General features: G+C 40.0%; 1 protein-coding gene across 2 annotated transcripts; it reads left to right on the top strand.

The window, feature by feature from the left end:
* Positions 1–12: 12 nt before the first annotated feature.
* On the top strand, positions 13–14481 carry SLC30A6 (solute carrier family 30 member 6). 2 transcript variants are annotated; one of them, XM_040611986.1, is made up of 14 exons: positions 13–101; positions 2261–2347; positions 2984–3068; positions 3935–3977; positions 5917–5982; positions 6398–6478; positions 7706–7741; positions 8575–8669; positions 9399–9447; positions 11011–11130; positions 11425–11527; positions 11823–11870; positions 12439–12507; positions 13963–14481. In XM_040611986.1, exons 1-14 carry the CDS (start codon positions 99–101, stop codon positions 14458–14460), a joined length of 1383 nt encoding a protein of 460 aa, XP_040467920.1. In that variant the 5' UTR covers positions 13–98; the 3' UTR covers positions 14461–14481. The 2 variants fall into 2 exon arrangements, with proteins under 2 accessions (XP_040467920.1, XP_040467921.1); XM_040611987.1 differs by lacking the exon at positions 6398–6478.
* Positions 14482–20039: the final 5558 nt, after the last annotated feature.

Below are 20039 nucleotides of genomic sequence, written 5' to 3' on the forward strand. Positions count from 1 at the left end.
CGGGGCCCGCCGGGACCTGCTCGTTGCCGTAGTGACGGAAGCCGCCTCCGCCTCTTCCGGCCGCGCATGGCGCCGTCTCTTCCGGTGCGGGGAGTAATATGGTGAGTGGCCCCCGCCGGGGGGGAATTCGTGCGCGGGGAACGGGGCGCGGGGGGGGCCGCCGTGGTCGGGCCATGGCGGGGGGCCCGCTGCCACCGCGGGGGGGGGGGGGCGGCCAGAGCAGCGCGGCCCGGGCCTCGGCCTCGGCGCAGGGCCCGGCCCGGAGCGCGCCGCCGCCCCCCCGCCAACGCCGTTGGCGCCAGCCCCGCCGGGCCGGCGGTGACGTGGCTGCGCGCCGGGGCCGCCCCGCCCGGCCGGGGCTGGCGGCGGGGAAGTGCGGGGCTGGGCCGGGGCAGGGCCTTGGCTGCGCTGCCGGCGGCGCGGCCCTACGCGGTGCGGGGCCGGGTGTGCCCCCCCTGCACACACCGGGGGCGGCTCCCCGGGGCCGGGGAGGGCTCGGCGGGGGCTCGGGCTCAGCCTGGGGTTTCTCTCCGCACCAGCTGAGGGCGGGAGCCGCGGGGCGCAATGGGCCGAGCCACTGACGGGCGGCCCCGCCGGCGCCGGGTCCCGGTACGTGGGGCTCGCTGCCCGGGGCCGCTCCTGCGGGGCCGCCGCCGCGGGCGCAGGCTTCCCGCTCACGGTGAGCCGGGCACAGAGCAGCTGGTGCCGTGCCCTCTGGCGCTGCGGGAGCGGGCGCCCGCGCTCCCTGCGGGAGTAACGCCCTGTGCGGCAGCGGCGGGGGGCGCCCTCGGCGCACGGTGTTTCTCTGCCGTGGGGAGCTAGGGAGGCTGTAATGCTCAAGCGCAACACCGGCTGAATTAGCGCTTGCTGCCCGGAGCCAGCTTTGGCCAGCGTGGGTTTGCAGGGGAATCTCCTCCGGGGGACAGGAGACGCAGCTCTTAACCCCCAGCACCCCTGGGGCGGCGGGCGGGCGCGGCACGGCGCCCTTCGGCTGTGCACGTAGTGCTAGCGGCACGGGGGAGCAGGGGTGCACCGGCGACAGAGCAGCCTTCATAAGCAAGCAGCCCGCTGCCTGTAGAAAAGCTTTCCAAAGTGTTCTGCCACCCTGTGGGTCCCTACTGAGGAAAAAAAAAAATCACCATGTGATGTTTGGCTAGTGAAGAAAAATAGCAAGCGCCAGCCCTTTGCCCCTTGGCATCTCTAGTACAGCTCTTTTAATTTATGGCACCGAGGTATCTGTGTATTTCTACAGATAACAGGAAATCCAGCTGCGCTGACAAACGTGTCTGTGAGTTAATTGAGTCTGCTTTGGTGACCCATCTGCTAGTACATCTTTTTGTCTTCTGCTGCAGTTACAGATTGTAGGAGCTTACAATCAAGCCTTATTTTGTCCAGCCCCAAATCGCTGCATGTGACAGACCACAAGTCCACGCGTTTATACTGCAAGTGAGAAGGGCTTTCCACGTGGGAAGCTTACTTCTTTGTGGGGAGAGTAGTGTGGAGGGCAACTAACTAGAAGCTTTGGCCCTCTGAGGAAGGGGCCACAAGTGGTGTGGTAGATGAATTTTTCTGGTAGCCTGCTCCCTGCCATGCTTTCAACCCCCTTGCTGCCACCCCTGTATGTGCATTCAGCCTCTCCAGCCCAGGAAAGAGCTGATCGGTGTGTAACTGGGGGTTGGGAGAGGGAGCACCTGTAGTGATGGTGTCTGCTGCGCACGGGTCGGTTAAGCTGTTGCTGAGATTGTTTCTGTGTCTCACCGTGTTCCTGGCCTCGCATCTACCGCGTTACAGATGATACCGGCATTGTTTTTATTTCTCTGATGGGTTTTCATTATATATATAAACAATATTTTCTTTTTTAATAAACCGGTTGGCTTTCGGTGGGAAGTGTGCTTTGATGAAGAAAAATACTTGTGTTTTCAGAACATCTGTAGTAGTTTTATTTAAATAAAAGTAAAAAAACCTCCACTCTTTAAATGGTGTTTTGGTGTGTTTTCCAGTAAAGTTGAATTCTGGATTATATCTAAATGAGGTTTGATTCGAAGTGATTCATAATTTTCTAATACATTAATGATGTAAAATGGTTACCAAAAACATTGTTGTATTTAAGGTTTATGGGCAATCTCTAGTTAACAAAATACTCATTCTGAATCTTTGATAGAATTACAAAAATAGTTTGTAAACGAAGATTTCGGTTTTGCTAATTTAAAGTAAATTTAACTAAACTTTTTAATTAAACTGTTAATTATTTTTTTTTAAGGGGACAATACACCTGTTCCGCAAATCACAGAGATCACTGGTTGGAAAGTTAACGCATGAGTTTAGGCTGGTTGCAGCAGATAGGAGGGTAAGTATTCCTTTTAAAAACTAATAATGAAAAAAGACATCAGCTGTGATAAGTTAAAATGCATTATTAACTTGAATATATTTTGATAATTTTTCTTTGAAATTTTCTAGCTGTACTTAAAAAGAACCCATAAATCCATCTGTGAAGCTGGGTTCCTGCCTGTGCATCATCCCTGTCAATTAGTGTTGTCCAGCATTCTTCTTATATTTAATGCCTTTGGTAAAACTGTAAACTGAATTTTCACAGATGTTTTGGGGACCTCAGTTCCAGCACAAAGAAAGGAACCCACTAATATAAAGCTGTAGAAGTCTGTCTTCAAAAGTCGGATGTCGTATGCTATAATAAAATGCAAATATTATATGAGGGTGATTTTTTATTATTTTTTTTTTTTTTACCAAAAAGGGATTTTAAGCATGGTGCACAAGCACTGTTTATAAACAAGTTTTGAGACAATCTGTAAAGGTAAAAATAGAATATGAGCTTGTTGTTCTGAAATGACTTGTAAATTTTTGGGAAGGAGAAGCCAGTTCTGCTTGCTGATGAAGTACTACAGTATTGTTTTTTGAAACCAGATGGATATATTTTTGTCTTGTAAATTTTGGAAGATGTGAAATGCATATTTATTCTCATCAACAGTCGTGGAAGATCTTGCTGTTTGGTGCTATAAATTTAATATGTATTGGCTTCCTGCTAATGTGGTGCAGCTCTACAAACAGCATAGGTAGGTGGCTCTTTTATACTGATATGACCCACTACCATGTGTGTATTAGCTTGTGAAGTTGCAATGTACCAAAAAACGCACGTAATGGAGTCAGGTGGCTACGCAGCCACATTTGGGAAGTGTTTCCTTTTGATTTGCCAGTCAGTTTGGAGGCACCTCTCACTGGCAAGGGTGGATGGATGGAGGTCCTTCAAAGTCTGCAAGGTTTTCCAGACCTGCTGGTCATTTTCTACCTGCAGCACCCTCTTTGTCTTTAAGATTGAAAAAAAGTAGATTTTTAAGCTAGTCCTCAAACCTGTCGCTTATATAAATAGTACCAGTGACTTACAGAGACCCTCACTTGCAGTTGAATGAAGACGTTTGTAGTGTGGCAAAAGGCTTGTCCAATTCCAGGAATGTCCCTTTTCAATATTTTTACTTTTTTAATTTGTGACACAGGTTTTCATGCAGTTTCAAGACAGGTTGGAGAAGCAAAACAAGTAAAAAATTCTGTTGAACCAGCTTTTCACTGCAAAAATGCACGTTAGAGATCTCTTGCTATGGTAGATGACATGTCACTGGAAGATGTCCTGACTTTTCTGTATTTAAATTCTTAGTCACAAGCATAATACCTTTTGTATCTGGGCATTATTACATGCTTTATTAGCATTAGGATTGCCAAAATCAACCTGTTTATGAAGTTAAATATATTGGGGTGTGTAGGGCATTCATATATACACATGCAAAAGACAGTGAGACTTGCTGTATCAGCAGAGACAGTTCATGTAGACAGAAGATGGAAAAGTGCTGCATGAGAGAGGCTTAGAATACAGGCGATTTCTGCATTGAAAAATTATATCAAGTTTTAATATTTGCTTTTTTTACAGCTTTAACAGCTTACACATATTTGACAATCTTTGACCTTTTCAGGTGAGTTTTTTCCCCATTTAGTCTTGTCTTTCATTTGTGTCTGTCTTTGTATGTTTCTATACCGATAAAATTTAATTACAGATACAAAAACATAGTCATCAGTATAGAAACTAACTGGTTTAAATATATCTTCAGTGAGTACGAAATTATACATCACAATAAATAGATGGTGAGAAACATCGGAGCTGTATTGAGAATGACAGGTAACAAATCAGTTCAGTCATGGATTTCTCTGTGCAGATGCGTAACAACATAAAACAGAATCCAGCATCAAACTGTCATCTTGTTGTTCACTGGGAACATTGCCCTATTGCCACAGCCACTGGTTCTGAATTACCCCTCAGTTCTAGCATCAGGAAACAAGGAGTATGTAATCCTGTTTCTGTTTCCAAATGTTTCAAAAGCTAGTTCCCAAGTACTCTTCCAGTAAGGTCATTAGACTCACAGTGGTCTCTTTCAACAGTTTTGATTTGCTCTAAGGGAGAACAATGCTCAGTAATTCTGCTGCAAAAATCAGTTTCAAATTCTTTCATTTTTGTTGTCTTCTGGTTGTTTATGATAGTCTTACTGAGATATGAATTTACTGTTTTGTATATGAGCAGTATTATTTCCTCTGCTTTTGCTTTTACTCCACACAACTGTGGGTCAGGTTGTGATGATGTGATCGTTCAGCAGCTGTGGGGATGAGTTCTTGATCCAGTCTGATTTAACATTGTCATTAAGGAAGGGCTGCGTAAAGACACTGATGGCGCTGAATCAGAGTGGGTTCAAATTAAAAAAAAATTGTCCAAAGTGATCAATAGAGGAAAAATAGGCAAAGGAAATGAGTCATCCTGGAAACATTCAGGCTAGTACCATGAGGATAAAATAATTGGGATTTCAGATGTTCAATGTGAGAGGAAAACTTGGAGAGAAAGTAGCAATAGACACCTGTGGCTGTCTGCAAATGGCTGTTTAGATTAGAGCTTGTGTAGATTAAAGCAGCCAAAAAAGTAGATCTGTTTTGACCTGTTTTGAGTATCTGTAGACAAATTACACCGTGGAAAAGAAAGGCAATATTTGGCTTAGCCTGAGACTTATTCTAGAGTGCTAAATCTATTCCATAGTGTATCTCTAAAAGAAGAGTTTAGTGGAGAGCTTTCTTCGCTTTTTCACTGGGATACAAAGGAAGTGACACCAATGTGACATCTTGTCATGTTGCTGATCATGTCCCTTCTCATTTAGATGGCCTTTCTCAGGTTACAGTATTTCCAGGCAGGTTCATAAAGCACATGCAAGATGACCATTTACCTGGTGTCTAGTTTGATATTTTCACAGGCTTTTTTTAGCTTTGTGTTTTTCATTGCTCTGTGTGACATTACTACATGTGATGCCAGGCGGCATTGCAGGGATTTTCTCAAACCACCTTTGCATGTGGGTCAGATTTTGGGGTGCCTGGTTTCATGTGCTCCCAGGTCCCTTTCAGAAAAATTCACGGAGTGCATACAGATTAAGCACTGGTTGTGCTGGTTTGTGTCAGGGCCTCAGTGGAAAAATGCATTGCATTTGGCGTGACAGTAAACTTGATTTAGGCTGAGCAATGTTCTATATTAAATAAGGTTGGTGGTGGCCTTTGTAAGCACAGCATGTCGTAAGTACAGCGTTAGGCTGTCTCCTGGTGCAAGGAATTAGACCGGCTACCATTCCACTACAGTTATTTGCTGCCCTTTTTATTGGAACAGCTGAGACATCATCGTGCAGTCTCAGTTTTATTCCAAAGCACAGCCTTTTCTGGGTTCACTGGAACTGTCACTGTGACCGTGGCGGGGGTGTGGAGTTCATGGTAACACGCAGTTACATTCATATGTTCAGTTCCGATGGTTGAAGTGTGCGTTTGTAGATTACCCATTTTGTGAAGGCTGCAGTTACTTACCATATCTAATTCTCCCCCTTTTTTCAGTTTGGTAACATGTCTAATAAGCTACTGGGTAATGATGAAGAAACCCAGCCCAGTCTATTCATTTGGGTAAGTGCTGATAACAAGATCTAGTGTTTGATAGTACATTTGATACAGGCAACGACAGTCAGCAACATATCTCCTCACAGCCATGACTAATTATCTCTGTGTAAAAGAGCCTAAAAATAAGGAGGCCCAAGACTGACACTGTAAAGAACAGTTACAGAATAGGGGAGGAGAGGAAAGGGGAGGGACAGGAAAAAGAATTAAAAAATGCTTAAAGTCGTTTGTCGTAAGTGGAGCGTTGGTTTGAAAGAAATTGAAAATAATGCCTATTCTGTAGAACTTCTGGTTTTTTCCTATCTATCTGCTTTTGAAAGAATTGGAAATACTAGGTCTATCCTGCTGGTTCCTGCACAGACCAGAATACATCTGATACATTGTTCAATGTTTGGTGTTTCTAAACTTAATTCTCAAATTTCAGGTTTGAAAGGTTTGAAGTTCTAGCTGTATTTGCATCTACAGTTCTGGCACAGCTTGGTGCTCTTTTTATACTGAAAGAAAGGTAGGGATATGTAGCATTTTCTATACATTTTTGTTATGTATGAAGATATTCCAGATTGATCAAAAGCATATCCATTCTACAAATGCTATCTGTAGAGAGATACTGTAGAAAAAAACTTCAGGTTTTTAAAAATATTGCTAAACCTTACTGCTCACTTATTTGATTACAGTACCTGTAGGCTTTAGATGTAATGATAGGAATTGATAAATGTAATTAAACAGCCTTCAAGGAAGAGACTCATTGTTCTTAAGAATCATATTTTCCACAAAGTTATTTTATTAAATGCATTTCTCTATGCATCTTGACTTTTAAAGTCCATTAATAAATAATATTTTTTAATTACTTGAGTTATTTCATGAGTAAAGCAACTTCATAATATATTAAGGATCTGAATGTTTAACCTGTCAACTTCATCAGTCCCTCAAAATTTGCTCAGGTATTGATTTGACTTATGATCTATACTTGGAAGCATTTGTATTTTAGGAGGTTAGCCTACAAAATTATTTTATTTTTTAAAAATGAAGAGGCATTTTAACATCTGGAATTCAAAACTGGGGCAGCGTACCTTCCATTTTTCTATTTAAGGGCTCTGTTTTCCCTATAAAGGGCTACATTAACAACTTTGAAATTTTATATTATATGTCGATCTGTTGTACTGACAATACACTGTAATTAATTCTTATAATGATGCACTGTTGGAAACACTCCCAAGTTTCCAAACATCAATTTTAGAAAATTCTCAAAACTTATCATGGGTTTTTCTGTTACAGCTAAAGCTCATTTATTATTTTACTAGTGGCTAAAAAAAAATAATTTCCGCCACAGTATCCAGCATCTACTTTATTTGGGCTTGCTTAGTGAGAGGCTGTAAGCCAGGGATTTCACGCTTGGTTTGTTGCAGTTACCAATACCAGTGGTGGCAGTATCAGTATTTTTTGGCATGCTTATTTACAAGCGTCTTTTTATTGTGTAGGCAGCATTCATGGTAGCTAGCACCTATGTGGCACAATTTGGAAGTATTTGGGAAATGTAAATTAGACCTTGCTTTGTTTCAGTATTGAATGCTCTCATCACTTATTAAGTTCTAAGTAATTAATTTTCTTGCAGTACTGTATCTGTTGGGTTTTGTTTATGAATGGCAGCTAATTCTTCAGAACTGAAAATATAAGCTTCAAGTACCAAGATTTTATTGTATGAATATAACTCACGTTTTCAATTATTTTGTAGTGCAGAGCGGTTTCTGGAACAACCTGAGATACACACGTAAGAAATCATTTTGATATGTAAAGTGATAGATTTTTCAGTGTCCCTTTGAGTTTCTAATTATTCATTTAGCACGTATTAATTATGCAAGTACAGTCAACACCAAACTGGTTTTGGTACCTTGGTGTTCGTTTCAAACTATGTGCAAGCTATATTGGAAACAGTTTTTTCAAGGTACAGCTGAAATGTAATGGACGTGCTCTCTTAAATAATGATTTAACTGTGTATTGCTGGCTTTGCTAGTTCAGTTACTCTCATTTCTTACGGAGGCCTCTTAGGAGGCCTGGTGTGAGTGTGGAGGATGCTGTGATCATTAGGGAACTGACGGTGTTGCAGAGTTGTTGCTGAAGACTATAAAGAACACGGGGAAAGGAAAAGGTGTTGCGGGGCAAGAGACTGAGGCATGGGGTGTACGGTGAAGTTGTAGTTCTCCTAGGAAAGGGTAGGGGCATAGGGCGTAATTCCATAGGACACTAAGCTTTTTAGCTCAGCTGTTGAGGGCACAATGTATTTATATCTTCAGAGGACAAACATACATATGTGTGTGTATATGCAATTAATTAAAAACTGTTACTCAACATGATGAACGTTACGTACAGCCTAATGTGATAACGCCAACATACGAAGTTCACTGATCTCTCACAACCCTTACAATTATAATACACTGCAAGTTATTAAGCATTACACTAGTTTATCTTACTCTTGTTTGCAGCCTCAGTGAAAGATACTAAGCAAAGTATTTTGATATTGTTCCTAGTAATTACAGTCTGATTTCTTGTTTTGTGATGATGTGAAATTGAGATACTACTTTTTTTTTATTTTTCCCTCCCTAGGGGGCGACTGCTGGTCGGTACTTTCGTGGCTCTCTTTTTCAACTTACTTACAATGCTTACCATTAGGAATAAGCCTTTTGCTTATGTCTCTGAAGGTATGTGATAAATTAATCTATAACAAGAATTGGGAAAAGATTTTAATGTTCCTATTTTTATTAAGGTATATTTTGTCTGGTAACTTTTTTTAACTGGTGGATATATATTACTATTACCTCCGTTAATATTAACTTCATGTGGTTTAGAATTGCTATCTGAATTTCAACTCTAGGTTGTTTATAGGGCTTTCTGAGTGGTATGTAGTCATTAAAATGATACGTGGTTTATCATATTAATGCTGAAGTACTCCTTATTTTCAATCTTTTGGATTCAGCCGGTGAAGGTCATCTGACAGATGTCAGAACTTTGAAGACATTTTGTGGATATATTAATGGGTTAAAAATAAATTAATGTAATAATTCTTCTTCACAGCTCTTTTATCTGGGATTTGTACAGTGCGAAGTAGGCTTACAGTCATTCTCACTGACTGTAAATTGTTTGTAGTTATAATTACATATTATATTTTGTATTATATAAAATATAATGAAGTTGGTTATAATCTGCAATTATATTTGTATTTAATCAGTTCGTATTATGAGAGATGGGCATTTTACTTACTGTCTGGAGAAGTCAGACTTTGGGGGTTTTTTTCAAGGGACAGTGAATCTGTTGAGATACATTTATTCATTCACAGCTTATTGGGTTTTTTCCTTAAAATAAAACCTTAAGTATACTTTAAAACAGATATATCTACTGGCAGTAATTTTATTACCTTCTTTTTTTCGCAGCTGCCAGCACAAGTTGGCTTCAGGAACATGTTGCAGATCTTAGTAGAAGGTAAAGCTTTATAATGTTTTTCAAAATTGTTAGGTTCTAGAGTGAGCTCTAGAGCAAACATTGTCTCTCATATTTCCCAGATACACAAATCTAATAGAAATACATCTTTTTGCATAACTTTCTCTTGGAATGTGTTAAGTACGTTGTATGTAATTCTCCTTGGATGAGGTGAGATATAGTAGCTTTGTCCTGCACAGACTTGAATTGCATTTCTCAGTATTCATTACCTGAGTGATACATTTTGTAGTAATTTCTGTTTATTTACTCTCTGGGGTGGCCAAATGACTAGGGTGGTTGCAGTTTAAATGTGATATATGAAACAGGTTACTCACTGAAACATAGCCATGGAAACCCCTCACCTGTCCAGCAGGAAACTGGAAAGTCTGTGTCTTTGGGGGCTGAAGCAGTGTTGCTCCTTCATCTTGGCTGTCTTGCTCGTGTTGGATAGCTGAATGCAAGATAATACTGTTTGCAAATAGTTTTGTCAGATACATTTATTTTGAGCCATATTCTTCCAAGTACTTATGCTGTCAGTGTCAAATTAAGAATGTTAAACCTTGTTAAGCATGCTGCAAAGCCCATCTGTTTCTGTGTTGTGGTTTTTGTAAACAGTTGAGGAAAGCAGAGAATGCTGGCTTGTTAAACAGAAGAATGGATTTTATATGGGTATAAGGTACATCATCCGACCCAAATTCTGTAAAACAACTTTGGAGGACTAACAAGATTGCTCAAGTCCTTGGAGTTTCAGTGTAAAAACCCCGATGTGGCTAGCAATCATGAGCGGAGTTTTTCTTTAATGATGTGGTAACACCGTGTTATGAGGAAGGACACGGGTAACTTGAAGGGCTCCCAGATCAAGAGTCTAGAATTACTACTGGGTTTTGAGATAAACTGTAGACAATTAAGCCAACAATTTTTTAAAAGTTACTAAATTTGGTTAGTATGTACACAGCTATTTCAGATGTGCTGTGTGAAGCAGTGCTGATTACAAAATACCTGCACCTGTATGTAATTAGGTTGATTAAAATTCTTAGCGGAGCAGACCAGCACATGATGCCTAAACGTAGGTTGGTTCTAAACAGAGCAACAAAACTTCTCATGTTGTCTTTCCCTTTAAATTTTCCAGTACGTGACATGTACTGGTATTCACTGGGAAACCCTTTTCTCTCTTCATGCTCCCATTGATAGGAGAAAACTATAAATAAATAACTCTTCCCAATGTTCCCTGGTGGGTTTTTTGGTCTCCTCTTATTCAGCTGGCTGGTCTCCTCCCTCCTCTCAGGCTCCATGAGTTAGCTTTGGCTTTAGAGCACTTTGGCACACCAAGGTGGCAGCTGGATGGAAGACTAGGGATATGCAACCACCCCCTCGCCAAGACTTTATATCTAATACAGTATCTGAACCTGTACAGTACTTGTCGCGTGCAGCTGACACGGCTGGCTGTGTTACCAGAAAAAATAAAGTAGCACGAGATACGTATTTTAACGTGTAGAAAAACTGATTTGGGGTTTTGAAGTAATGATCAACAACTAACTGGCAACTGCTTTTTCTTTTTTATTACAGTATTTGTGGAATCATCCCAGGATTGAGTAGCATCTTTCTGCCACGAATGAACCCTTTTGTCTTGATTGATATTGCTGGAGCTCTAGCTCTTTGCATTACATATATGCTCATTGAAATCAAGTATGTACAGCTGTTGTTTAAAAAAAGTAACTCTTTTTGTATCCAGTCTGTGGGAAATTGCATTTTTTACATGAAAGGAATGATCTCCTCAAAAGCTGTGTTTTCTGTGAAAGGGATTGCAACTCCACAAATATTAGTCTCTTTTAAAAGATGTGTAGTTCAGATGGGATTCGTATGTGTAATATTCTGTAAGCATGCATCATTTAAAAGAATGAAAAAGAATCAAAAGAAAATTCTTGTGCCTTTCCAAAGTGTAAATACCCATTTTTGTTTAAAATTGCTCTTTCTTTCTAGCAATTATTTTGCTGTAGACACAGCTTCTGCTATAGCAATTGCTTTGATGACATTTGGTACCATGTATCCCATGAGCGTCTACAGTGGGAAAGTACTACTGCAGGTAAGGCAATGGCACAAAACAAGGGGGTTTGTGGTTTCAGTTTGTTAGATGTCCTGATTTTTTAAAGAAACATAAAATCTGTTTTAAGCATTTGAACAGGAGGTGTTTCCAGGGGAATTTGTCATGTGCTTTTTTAAGGGCAGTAGAAATATGCATCATGAAGTCATAAAAATTCACTGTTTAATGCCATTGGTCTCTTGCGTAGGTAAAGCAGACTTAAAGGCTCTCTTACTTAAACAAGGGCCAGTTATCTTTATTATAACTCTTTTCCTTTTTTTTTTTTTTCTTCTTAAAGACAACCCCACCTCATGTGATTGGCCAGTTAGATAAACTTCTTAGAGAGGTAAGTCAGTGTACAATGTATAACACAGCGTGCACAGCTAATGTTAAATAAACATTCAGGAATATGAAGAGGTTTTGTGAGCAGTCCAAAAAGATTGCTAAAGAATTATTTTTTTAAGTATTCTTTTTTAGCTGCATGTAGAAAATATAAGATAAATAGTGTCATTCAGGAATCTGGAACACATCTGTTGAAGTAGTACAACCTGTTGTTTTTATTAACCGAATATGTGCTACTATGTGAGTGGGGGGAGGAGAAAGGAATTCAGGCAGCTGCTAACTTACAGCATACCAAGTTGAGAAAATACTACAGTGCAATTTGACTGCAAGAGTTAATTAAATGGGTTATTTAAATCCACTTTTTAATGGATTTGGCTGTTTAAGTGTAGCAAAAGTACAGCAGATAAGCCTTAGTGGCATCATTAACAGACCTTGTCCATTTTGTGTATGGAAGCTTTTATTTCACCACTGCAAATGCTGTATTATTCAGCTATGTGTAAAAGTACATTTCAAAAAGGATTTGAAACATTTTTCATTTGTTTTCATATTTCTGGATGTTTGTGTAAAATCAGGTTTCAACTTTGGACGGTGTCTTGGAAGTTCGAAATGAGCATTTCTGGACATTAGGTTTTGGCACGTTGGTAAGTTATGACTTCATGAACTCTGTAGCCTTTAAGAAAGAGTTGTCAGTTAGTGCTATAGATTTTTTATTTAAATGAAGTAAGATATTTCTTCTGAAATGTTAAATATAAAAGTTTGAGTCAGTACTCAGTCCTTGTGATTTATTGCAAAACTTCTCTTCCCCTGTCCTTTACATTTTTTAAAAGCTTTGTTATTTATTAATATTATTTATGTATATTGCAGCTTTGGATTAAAGCATGTGTTTTGCAGCTATAGAATTTCTTTTGTATTTTGGCAGTGAAGAAAACCCCAAACAATAGTAAACACGTTTTTCAAATGGTATATTAGTGTAAGTTGTCTCAGAGGCGAGAAAAAGAAAACGGTAAACTTTCAGGTACGAAAGGTCTACGGTAAAATCATGTTTTCAGCATTTCTGGGGGGACGGGGTGGAAAAAGCCACTTTCAGTTGTGTACTGATACTCTGTAAGCTGAAAGAAATGAAGGGGGTTTTGCAACACAGAATGTTCGCACAGAACTCGGTTATTCCTAGTTGATACAGGTATGTTATGACAGCCAGAAAATTAAGACAAGATTTGTCTCTACTTTTGAATTCTTCCGGTATGCTACCCTTCTTTAAAAGTGAGAAAGGCAGCAGCTCTGACGTGCTGATGCAAAAATAGCTTTCGGTTTACTATTCTGCCACTGGAAATAGTGGATCACAGCATTGTTGGATTGGTCACAGATATTTACAAAACCTCTGTAAGCGTATTTACCTATTGGCACCTTCCAGACTGTAGTGGAAACTTCCTGAGACCTGAATATAGACAATTACCGAGACCTGCACAGTCTGATGTAAAAATGGCTTATATAGCACAAGTGAACCATGTTCTTTATTAAACGTGAACTGGAAAAGCATGCGAACTACTGCAGCAGTAGTTCAAGGTAAATGAGAGGGTGTTACTGAGAGGAAGGCAGGGGCAGCCCGCAGTCACATGCATGTCCAGGAGAAACTTTTAGTCTGAATTCCACAAGGGGCATTGCCTGTGTTCTTGTTAATGGTCCCAATCTGAGCGTGTCTGCCGTGCGTGCTGTCCTCTCGCCTGCTCCAACAGTACAGCAGTGACACTTTTTCCTGAAGTTGGCATATGGACCGTGCCTGCACTTTGTTCTTCTTTCGGGCCACTTTTTCTCCTCGTTGTTGCCTTTCTTTTGCTGCCATCACATGTTGCATTTTACAGTTTCGTTTTAAGATGCGCTTTTCCTGAATGATGATCTTGATGTGTTCGTAAGTGATCAACGCATTGGGAAAGATCAAAATGTGCCCATTAAATAAGTTTCTCAGTTTAGTCAGTAGTCTTCACTGTGAAAGGTCTTTGCATAGTTCTCTGCAGGGTAGCTTACCTCTTCTTGAATGCATATGAAGAATCTTTTTTGAAGTAACCGTTAACAGCCAACTTGTTTTTATCCCTTTCTAGGCTGGATCAGTACATGTGCGAATTCGGAGAGATGCAAATGAACAAATGGTACTTGCCCATGTCACTAACAGATTATACACATTGGTCTCTACCTTGACTGTTCAGATTTTCAAAGATGACTGGATCAGACCTACTTTATCATCTGTGCCTATTGCAAACAATATTCTGAACCTTTCGGATCATCATATTATTCCAATGCCATCTTTGAAGGCTTCTGATAATTTGAACCCTGTTACATCCACTCCAGCTAAGCCCAGCAGCCCACCGCCAGAATTTTCTTTTAATACACCAGGCAAAAATGTGAGTCCAGTCATCCTTTTAAACACTCAGACAAAGCCCTATGGATTGGGCTTTAATCATGGATCAGCGCCCTACAGCAGTGTGCTCAATCAAGGACTTGGAATACCGGGAATGGGAGCAACTCAAGGATTCAGAACTGGTTTTACAAATGTCCCAAGCAGATATGGAACAAACGCTCATGGTCAACCCCGACCATAATAAACACCATTATTTATTGTACTTAAGGGTATTGACTTAATTCTTTTATTACCCAATTTTGATAAACATTTGGAATGTCAGATCATTCTAAATGGCTGGGAACAAGTGCATTGTTCATATTCATGAAATGGTTAATTGCAATTTTTCTCTTTGCATCAGCAGTAGCCTGTGTAATGCCACAAGTATTTTCCAGACTTACAATACTTTACAGATAGTTTTTATAGACTGTCTATTTCTATTCAGCTTTTTATTCACTTTTCTTTATTTTCCCAAGAATGTATTGAGCTATAGCACAACTCCATAAGAGAATAAAATTGTGACCAGGTAGCATAATTTTTTTTCCTAATGAATGCCAAATAGCTGAGAGAGTAGGAAATTGCAGAAGTACAAGTCCCAATTTTTAGAGATGTTTTGATTGCTGTATTAAGCCATTTTTTGGCAAAGTCACAACTAGTTTTTGGTTGCAGAAATCCATCAGTATTCATATTGTGGCCATTGTGAAGACAATCTGGCATTTCAGATTCTAATCAATTTTGTGAGACCATGTTTTTACATTTTTATTGATGCTTTTATAGAAATTCAGATGGTTCAGCAACCATTTTCTAGTTGTAAGTATTCCATATTCATCTCTGATACTTCTTCCTTTTTGGTTTAACTGCAAAATTATTTAGCAATATACTGGGAAATAAAATATTTCAAACTTAAGATTTTACAAGCACCTCTTTTTTATGATTAATGCTATTTAAGATACAGAGCAGATGGCTGTATTGTTTCTGAAGCCAGTATTTCATTTTTGACTACGGAAGGTATTCTGTGATTTGATTGTGACTTTGTATTTTTCCTTTTTGTATTTTTTCTGTAGTTTCAGGGGAAAAAGTATCTATTTATATTCCTGGTTTATATCCATAGTGCAGGTCAGTGATCACTGACAGTTCTTAGTCATTGCTGGAGTGCTTAAACTTTGGAGCACGCTTGGAACAAGACTGCCTAACTTGCCTCTGCTTTTGCATTGCTGTTCTGCTGTACATCCAGATGGCCGCATTTCTTCAGGGCCTTTCTCAGAGAGCTTTTCCCTCTGACTGCTGTCTTTTTCTTCACTGCTCTGGTAACAGGGAAAGGCCTTTTAGAAAGACTTCAGGTTTTTTTTCTGTCCTTCTGTGCAGTATGTGTCTTGTAATTCCCTCGCCAATATCTCCTCTGCACTTTCCTTCTGCATCTCTTGGCTGTTGGGGAGTGGGTTGCCTGTTCCTGTTGTTTCACTTGCAACTCAGGGTGCTATGTGTTGGCTTCCACCTTGCTTATCTGTATACTAAGTCTCTCCATTTGTCCAAGGTGGTTATATGGAGCTGTAGTATCTCAGGGACTCCAAAGATAGTATGTTACCTGAAGATAATGGGTGTGATAGAGAAATCTTTCTCTTGTAGAACTGAGTTGAGAAAACAGCCTTCATTTGAATGTTAAAGATCTGTGGCCTCTTCACCCTGGCTGAGGATTTCTTTTTCTGCACAAGGACATTACTGTCCTGTTTTTTGGTGGTTTGGGTTGTTTGTTTGTTTATTTTTTTCCTTCCCCTCTCCACTACTTGTGTTTCTCGCTCCACTGCATGGGAGGAGGGTGTCACTCTTGCAAACAAAGTAAGGGTGACATTCTGCATGACGGTATCTAGCCAAGATGTTTTAGGCTGAGGGTAGTGTCCAGACTGCCATGGTACACAGTCCACGTAAGCTGCAAGTAGGGAATCTAGTTCTGTACTTCATTTGCAACAAGAGAAACAGCTTCGCTGCTGTGTCAGAAAATTTAATGACCTGGAAAACTTGCGTTTAAAGATTAAAGCAAACTTGCAACAATTGGCTGTGTTTCTGTGAGGTCAGTATTGGCTCAGAAATCGCCTTTGTTTCATTACTTTGTCTTTATGTGTAGTCTTACACGTGCCATTGCTGCGTGGAAATTCACTAAGTACAGAACACTTGAACAGATTCTCTGTACCTCTTGGGTGCTGAACTAGACCGCGCTTTCTACAGCATCTGCAACACCTTAGAGCCAGCAGAATGTTTACAATATACTACTCTCGTGTGGCCTATTTGAGAATTGTTCCTTACTCCGGTTTCATAACCAGACACTTGCCCTTTTTCTGACATTTTAAATACATTGTATTATATTGATCGCATGCCAACTTGTTTTTAGTAGAAAATTAAAGCTCCATTTTATTAAAAAATGAAGCTGATCTTTGATTTAAAATGAGAAGGGAGAATAAGTATCCCAGAATTCTGAGTGCAATATAATCACTTGAATAAAATTATTTTTTGGAGTGATTGTTTACAATATATATCATGTGCAGACGATAAAAGTTCTTTTAGAGATTAGAACAGCTTTTTAGCTGCTTTATTGTTATGAATATATTAAGAATATTTGTTAAATCGGCACAGAGTAAAATGTCTCCTTTTATACGAGGAAAATAAAATCGGTGTCATCCTTAAATGACAAGGAAAAAGTGGTAATTTGTGTACAAGATTTTATAGTTACCTTTTTATATATGTTGATCGTTTAAGTGATGCTCTCGAGTGAACTTCAGTCTCAATGAGTAGATGTGTGAAACTTCGGAACTGTTTTGCTGGGTCTGCTACCAATATGGACTGCGTCCTTGTAATAATTCTACAGCGAGTGTTTTTACTGCCTTTTGTCTTTTATAACTGTATTTTGCTGTTAGGTGGTCACAATCTAAATGTTTGTTTGAAATGTGGTGAATAATAACTGTTAATTTATATGGTCTTCATTCCTAGTAATAGGAATGCTGCCCCAGTTGGAGAAAAACCGGAGGGTGGTACCCTGTGATTTCTGTCTGCCAGAGCATTTGGCGTTGTTACTCCCTGAACTTGTTCCAGCAGTGATTGCCCAGGATCACTTCACTTACAGGTAAATTCATCAAGCTTTAGAGAATGAGCTGCGTGTACCATTACTTAGGCTTAAGCTTCTTGCAAAAACTGCATTGTCCTGATACAAAAGGAGCTACAGCGCCTGCTACAGCACAAGTAACTAATGTAATATGGGGGGGGGGGGGTGGGTTGCAGCTTTACCTGTTGAGTAATGGCCTTTGAGTTCCTGCTGTTCTGTGTTCCCTTCACCCCGGTAGTAACCACACGCAGCTGTGGGAGGGCTCCGAGAAGCCAGTGACAGCCTCGCATGGGTGGGAGATTGCTGATTCCCCGCCACACCCCTTGACCGGGGTGCGACAAATCCTTTACAAGGAGAAAACATGCGCAGCAGTTCTGCTGATGTGTCTGATTCTTGGCTTAGTTGATGCTGCCACCATCCAGCTGGGACAGAGAAACTAGCCAGGGAGAGGTTCTTCAGCAAAAAGCCTGTCTCCGAATGCTGAAGTGATTACCTGTACTGGCATGTTCAGGTCCGTAGGATCTGGATACTTGATAATATTAAACATCAAAACCAACAGTAGAAGAGATACCATCACTTGTATTTTTTGTTTTCTGGGTATTTTATCACATGGCTAGAATTTCTCTTGCCTGTTTGTTTTCCTCTGCCTTAGCAGTGAGACCCCTCCTTGCACCATGTTTTTGCCTCGTTGACTACTTCAGGTTCTTATGCTTTTGAGAGCTTGGGTTCTTGGATTCATGTGGATACTGGGCAGATTTGAGTTTTCCTCTCAGCAGTTATTTTTTTAAGTGAATGACGGCTCATATGAATTCCTAAGATGATGACCCTCCCTTCTAAGTACACTCTTTCCAGGGCTCACATCCAGTTAGGAGATGGCCCTCTCTTCCTGTACCAGAAAGACCCCAAACTCAAAACTGATGTTTTGAGAGCCATTGGGTCATATTACACCAACCTGTACCTCATTTCTTTCAACTGAGTAAATGTAACTCAAGAAAACTGCATGCTCAGGCTGTGAGAGGTTGGTGACAAAATTGACATGCCAGAGACTTGGTGTACTACGTGATTAAATTATGGTTTTAAAAAACTCTGATAGGTTTTTGTAAAAATAGGCTTTTTCCATTTGCAACAAAACTCTGATCCCACATTTCATCATGAAGCCTATTTTAACTTTCAAATTCTTGAAGCAGCAGAGTAGCAGTGCGCCCTGCAGGTGCATACAGCATTTTGCAGAGGCCTGGCAAAGTATGAAGTAACACAAGAATTCACCTGTAAAAACGGAATTGGCCATACAAACTCCTGTTTAACATACCTGTATATAGTCATTTTGTTACGGTTTTATTGCCACTTCGGAGGGTGCAGTAGGTGCCTTATAACCGCTCTGAGTATTCAAACTTAAGAAGATTTAATGTAGTTGTTTAGAATGTTTTCTCATGGGCTGAAGTAATGGAGAATATGAGAGCAAAGACTCCAGATAGCTTTGATGTATTTCCACAGATGTACAGTAATATCTGAAAATAAATACATCTGTCCAATTTGTGGAATGTTCATTGTATTCTATTTCAGAAGTTGCATGCAAAATAGAAACGTTTCTCACAAATGTTAAAATCGATGGGAGAACATAAAGGGCTTTTGTTTCATCTTGAACAAGAAAATCAGATTGAATTTCATTTTCAGGCTGTCCTGTAATAGTAACATTCTACAAATTTGCATTGTTGTAAATACACATTTCTGTTGCGACTTTAAAGTATATATGGAAATATTTTAGGTTCAGAAATGTTTGCTTTAGGAAAAGGGTAAAATACAGGCCAAATCTGACATGCCTACAACTGCATAGCTTATTTCTTTTTTAAATCCTTTTGCCCAGGATAGAATTTTCTAATGAAAGAAGTTCAGAGCAGTAAAATAGCTTGATTAATGTTTGGTTTGGGTTTTTTTCTTCAAATGCTGTCATCTTTTTCTTACCAGTAGAAACCATAGTTTTGTAGGTAGCTTTTGAATATTGATTCTTCTGGCTTCTCCAAATGGTTTAATTCCAGGCTAGATTTCTGCCAGTGTTACACTAAATTTACTGAATAATTCCAATAAGGAATGTAAAAGCACGGGGTTGTTAAACTGGTATCTTTTTCTGATATAGGCTTGTCCTTATTTTTTGGTGCTTAAACTGTCTTCTTGCTTCTGACTCATTTTACTCTTGATAGATAGCACTTTGCCTTTAAAATTATATTTATTTTAAACTCTAGTTTCTGAAGCGATCGCTTTCCTAGTATGATTACATCTGATATAATCTGTATTAAAAACAGCAGGGGTGTTTGATTTGGTTTTTTGGGGGGATCAAATTGTGAATGATTCTCACATGAATGAATGGTGTGTGCTGGGGTGTTGCTTCCACCCACCCCCCCTACTCTTCAGTTCCTGTCTCCTGTGTTGCAGCCAAAGCACAACGGAACCCCCCACGTACCTTCCTCTTAGCATCGCTCCCCACCACCCTTCTCCATCAAAAAGTATCCAACAAATGACAGAGAAAAATTAATTTGGGTTATTTCTCGGGTTCCTGGTGTCAGAGCAGGGAGGATTAAAAATCCCATTTGTGTCAGGAGTTCTAGCAACTCATTTCAGAATGAGGTGGTTTAGTGCAGCGCAAAGTAGATACATGTTTTAGTGTGAGTTTTGCCTCTTTTAATAATGTG

This window comes from Falco naumanni, chromosome 12 (assembly GCF_017639655.2).
Source record: "Falco naumanni isolate bFalNau1 chromosome 12, bFalNau1.pat, whole genome shotgun sequence".
Classification (NCBI taxonomy): Eukaryota; Metazoa; Chordata; class Aves; order Falconiformes; family Falconidae; genus Falco; species Falco naumanni.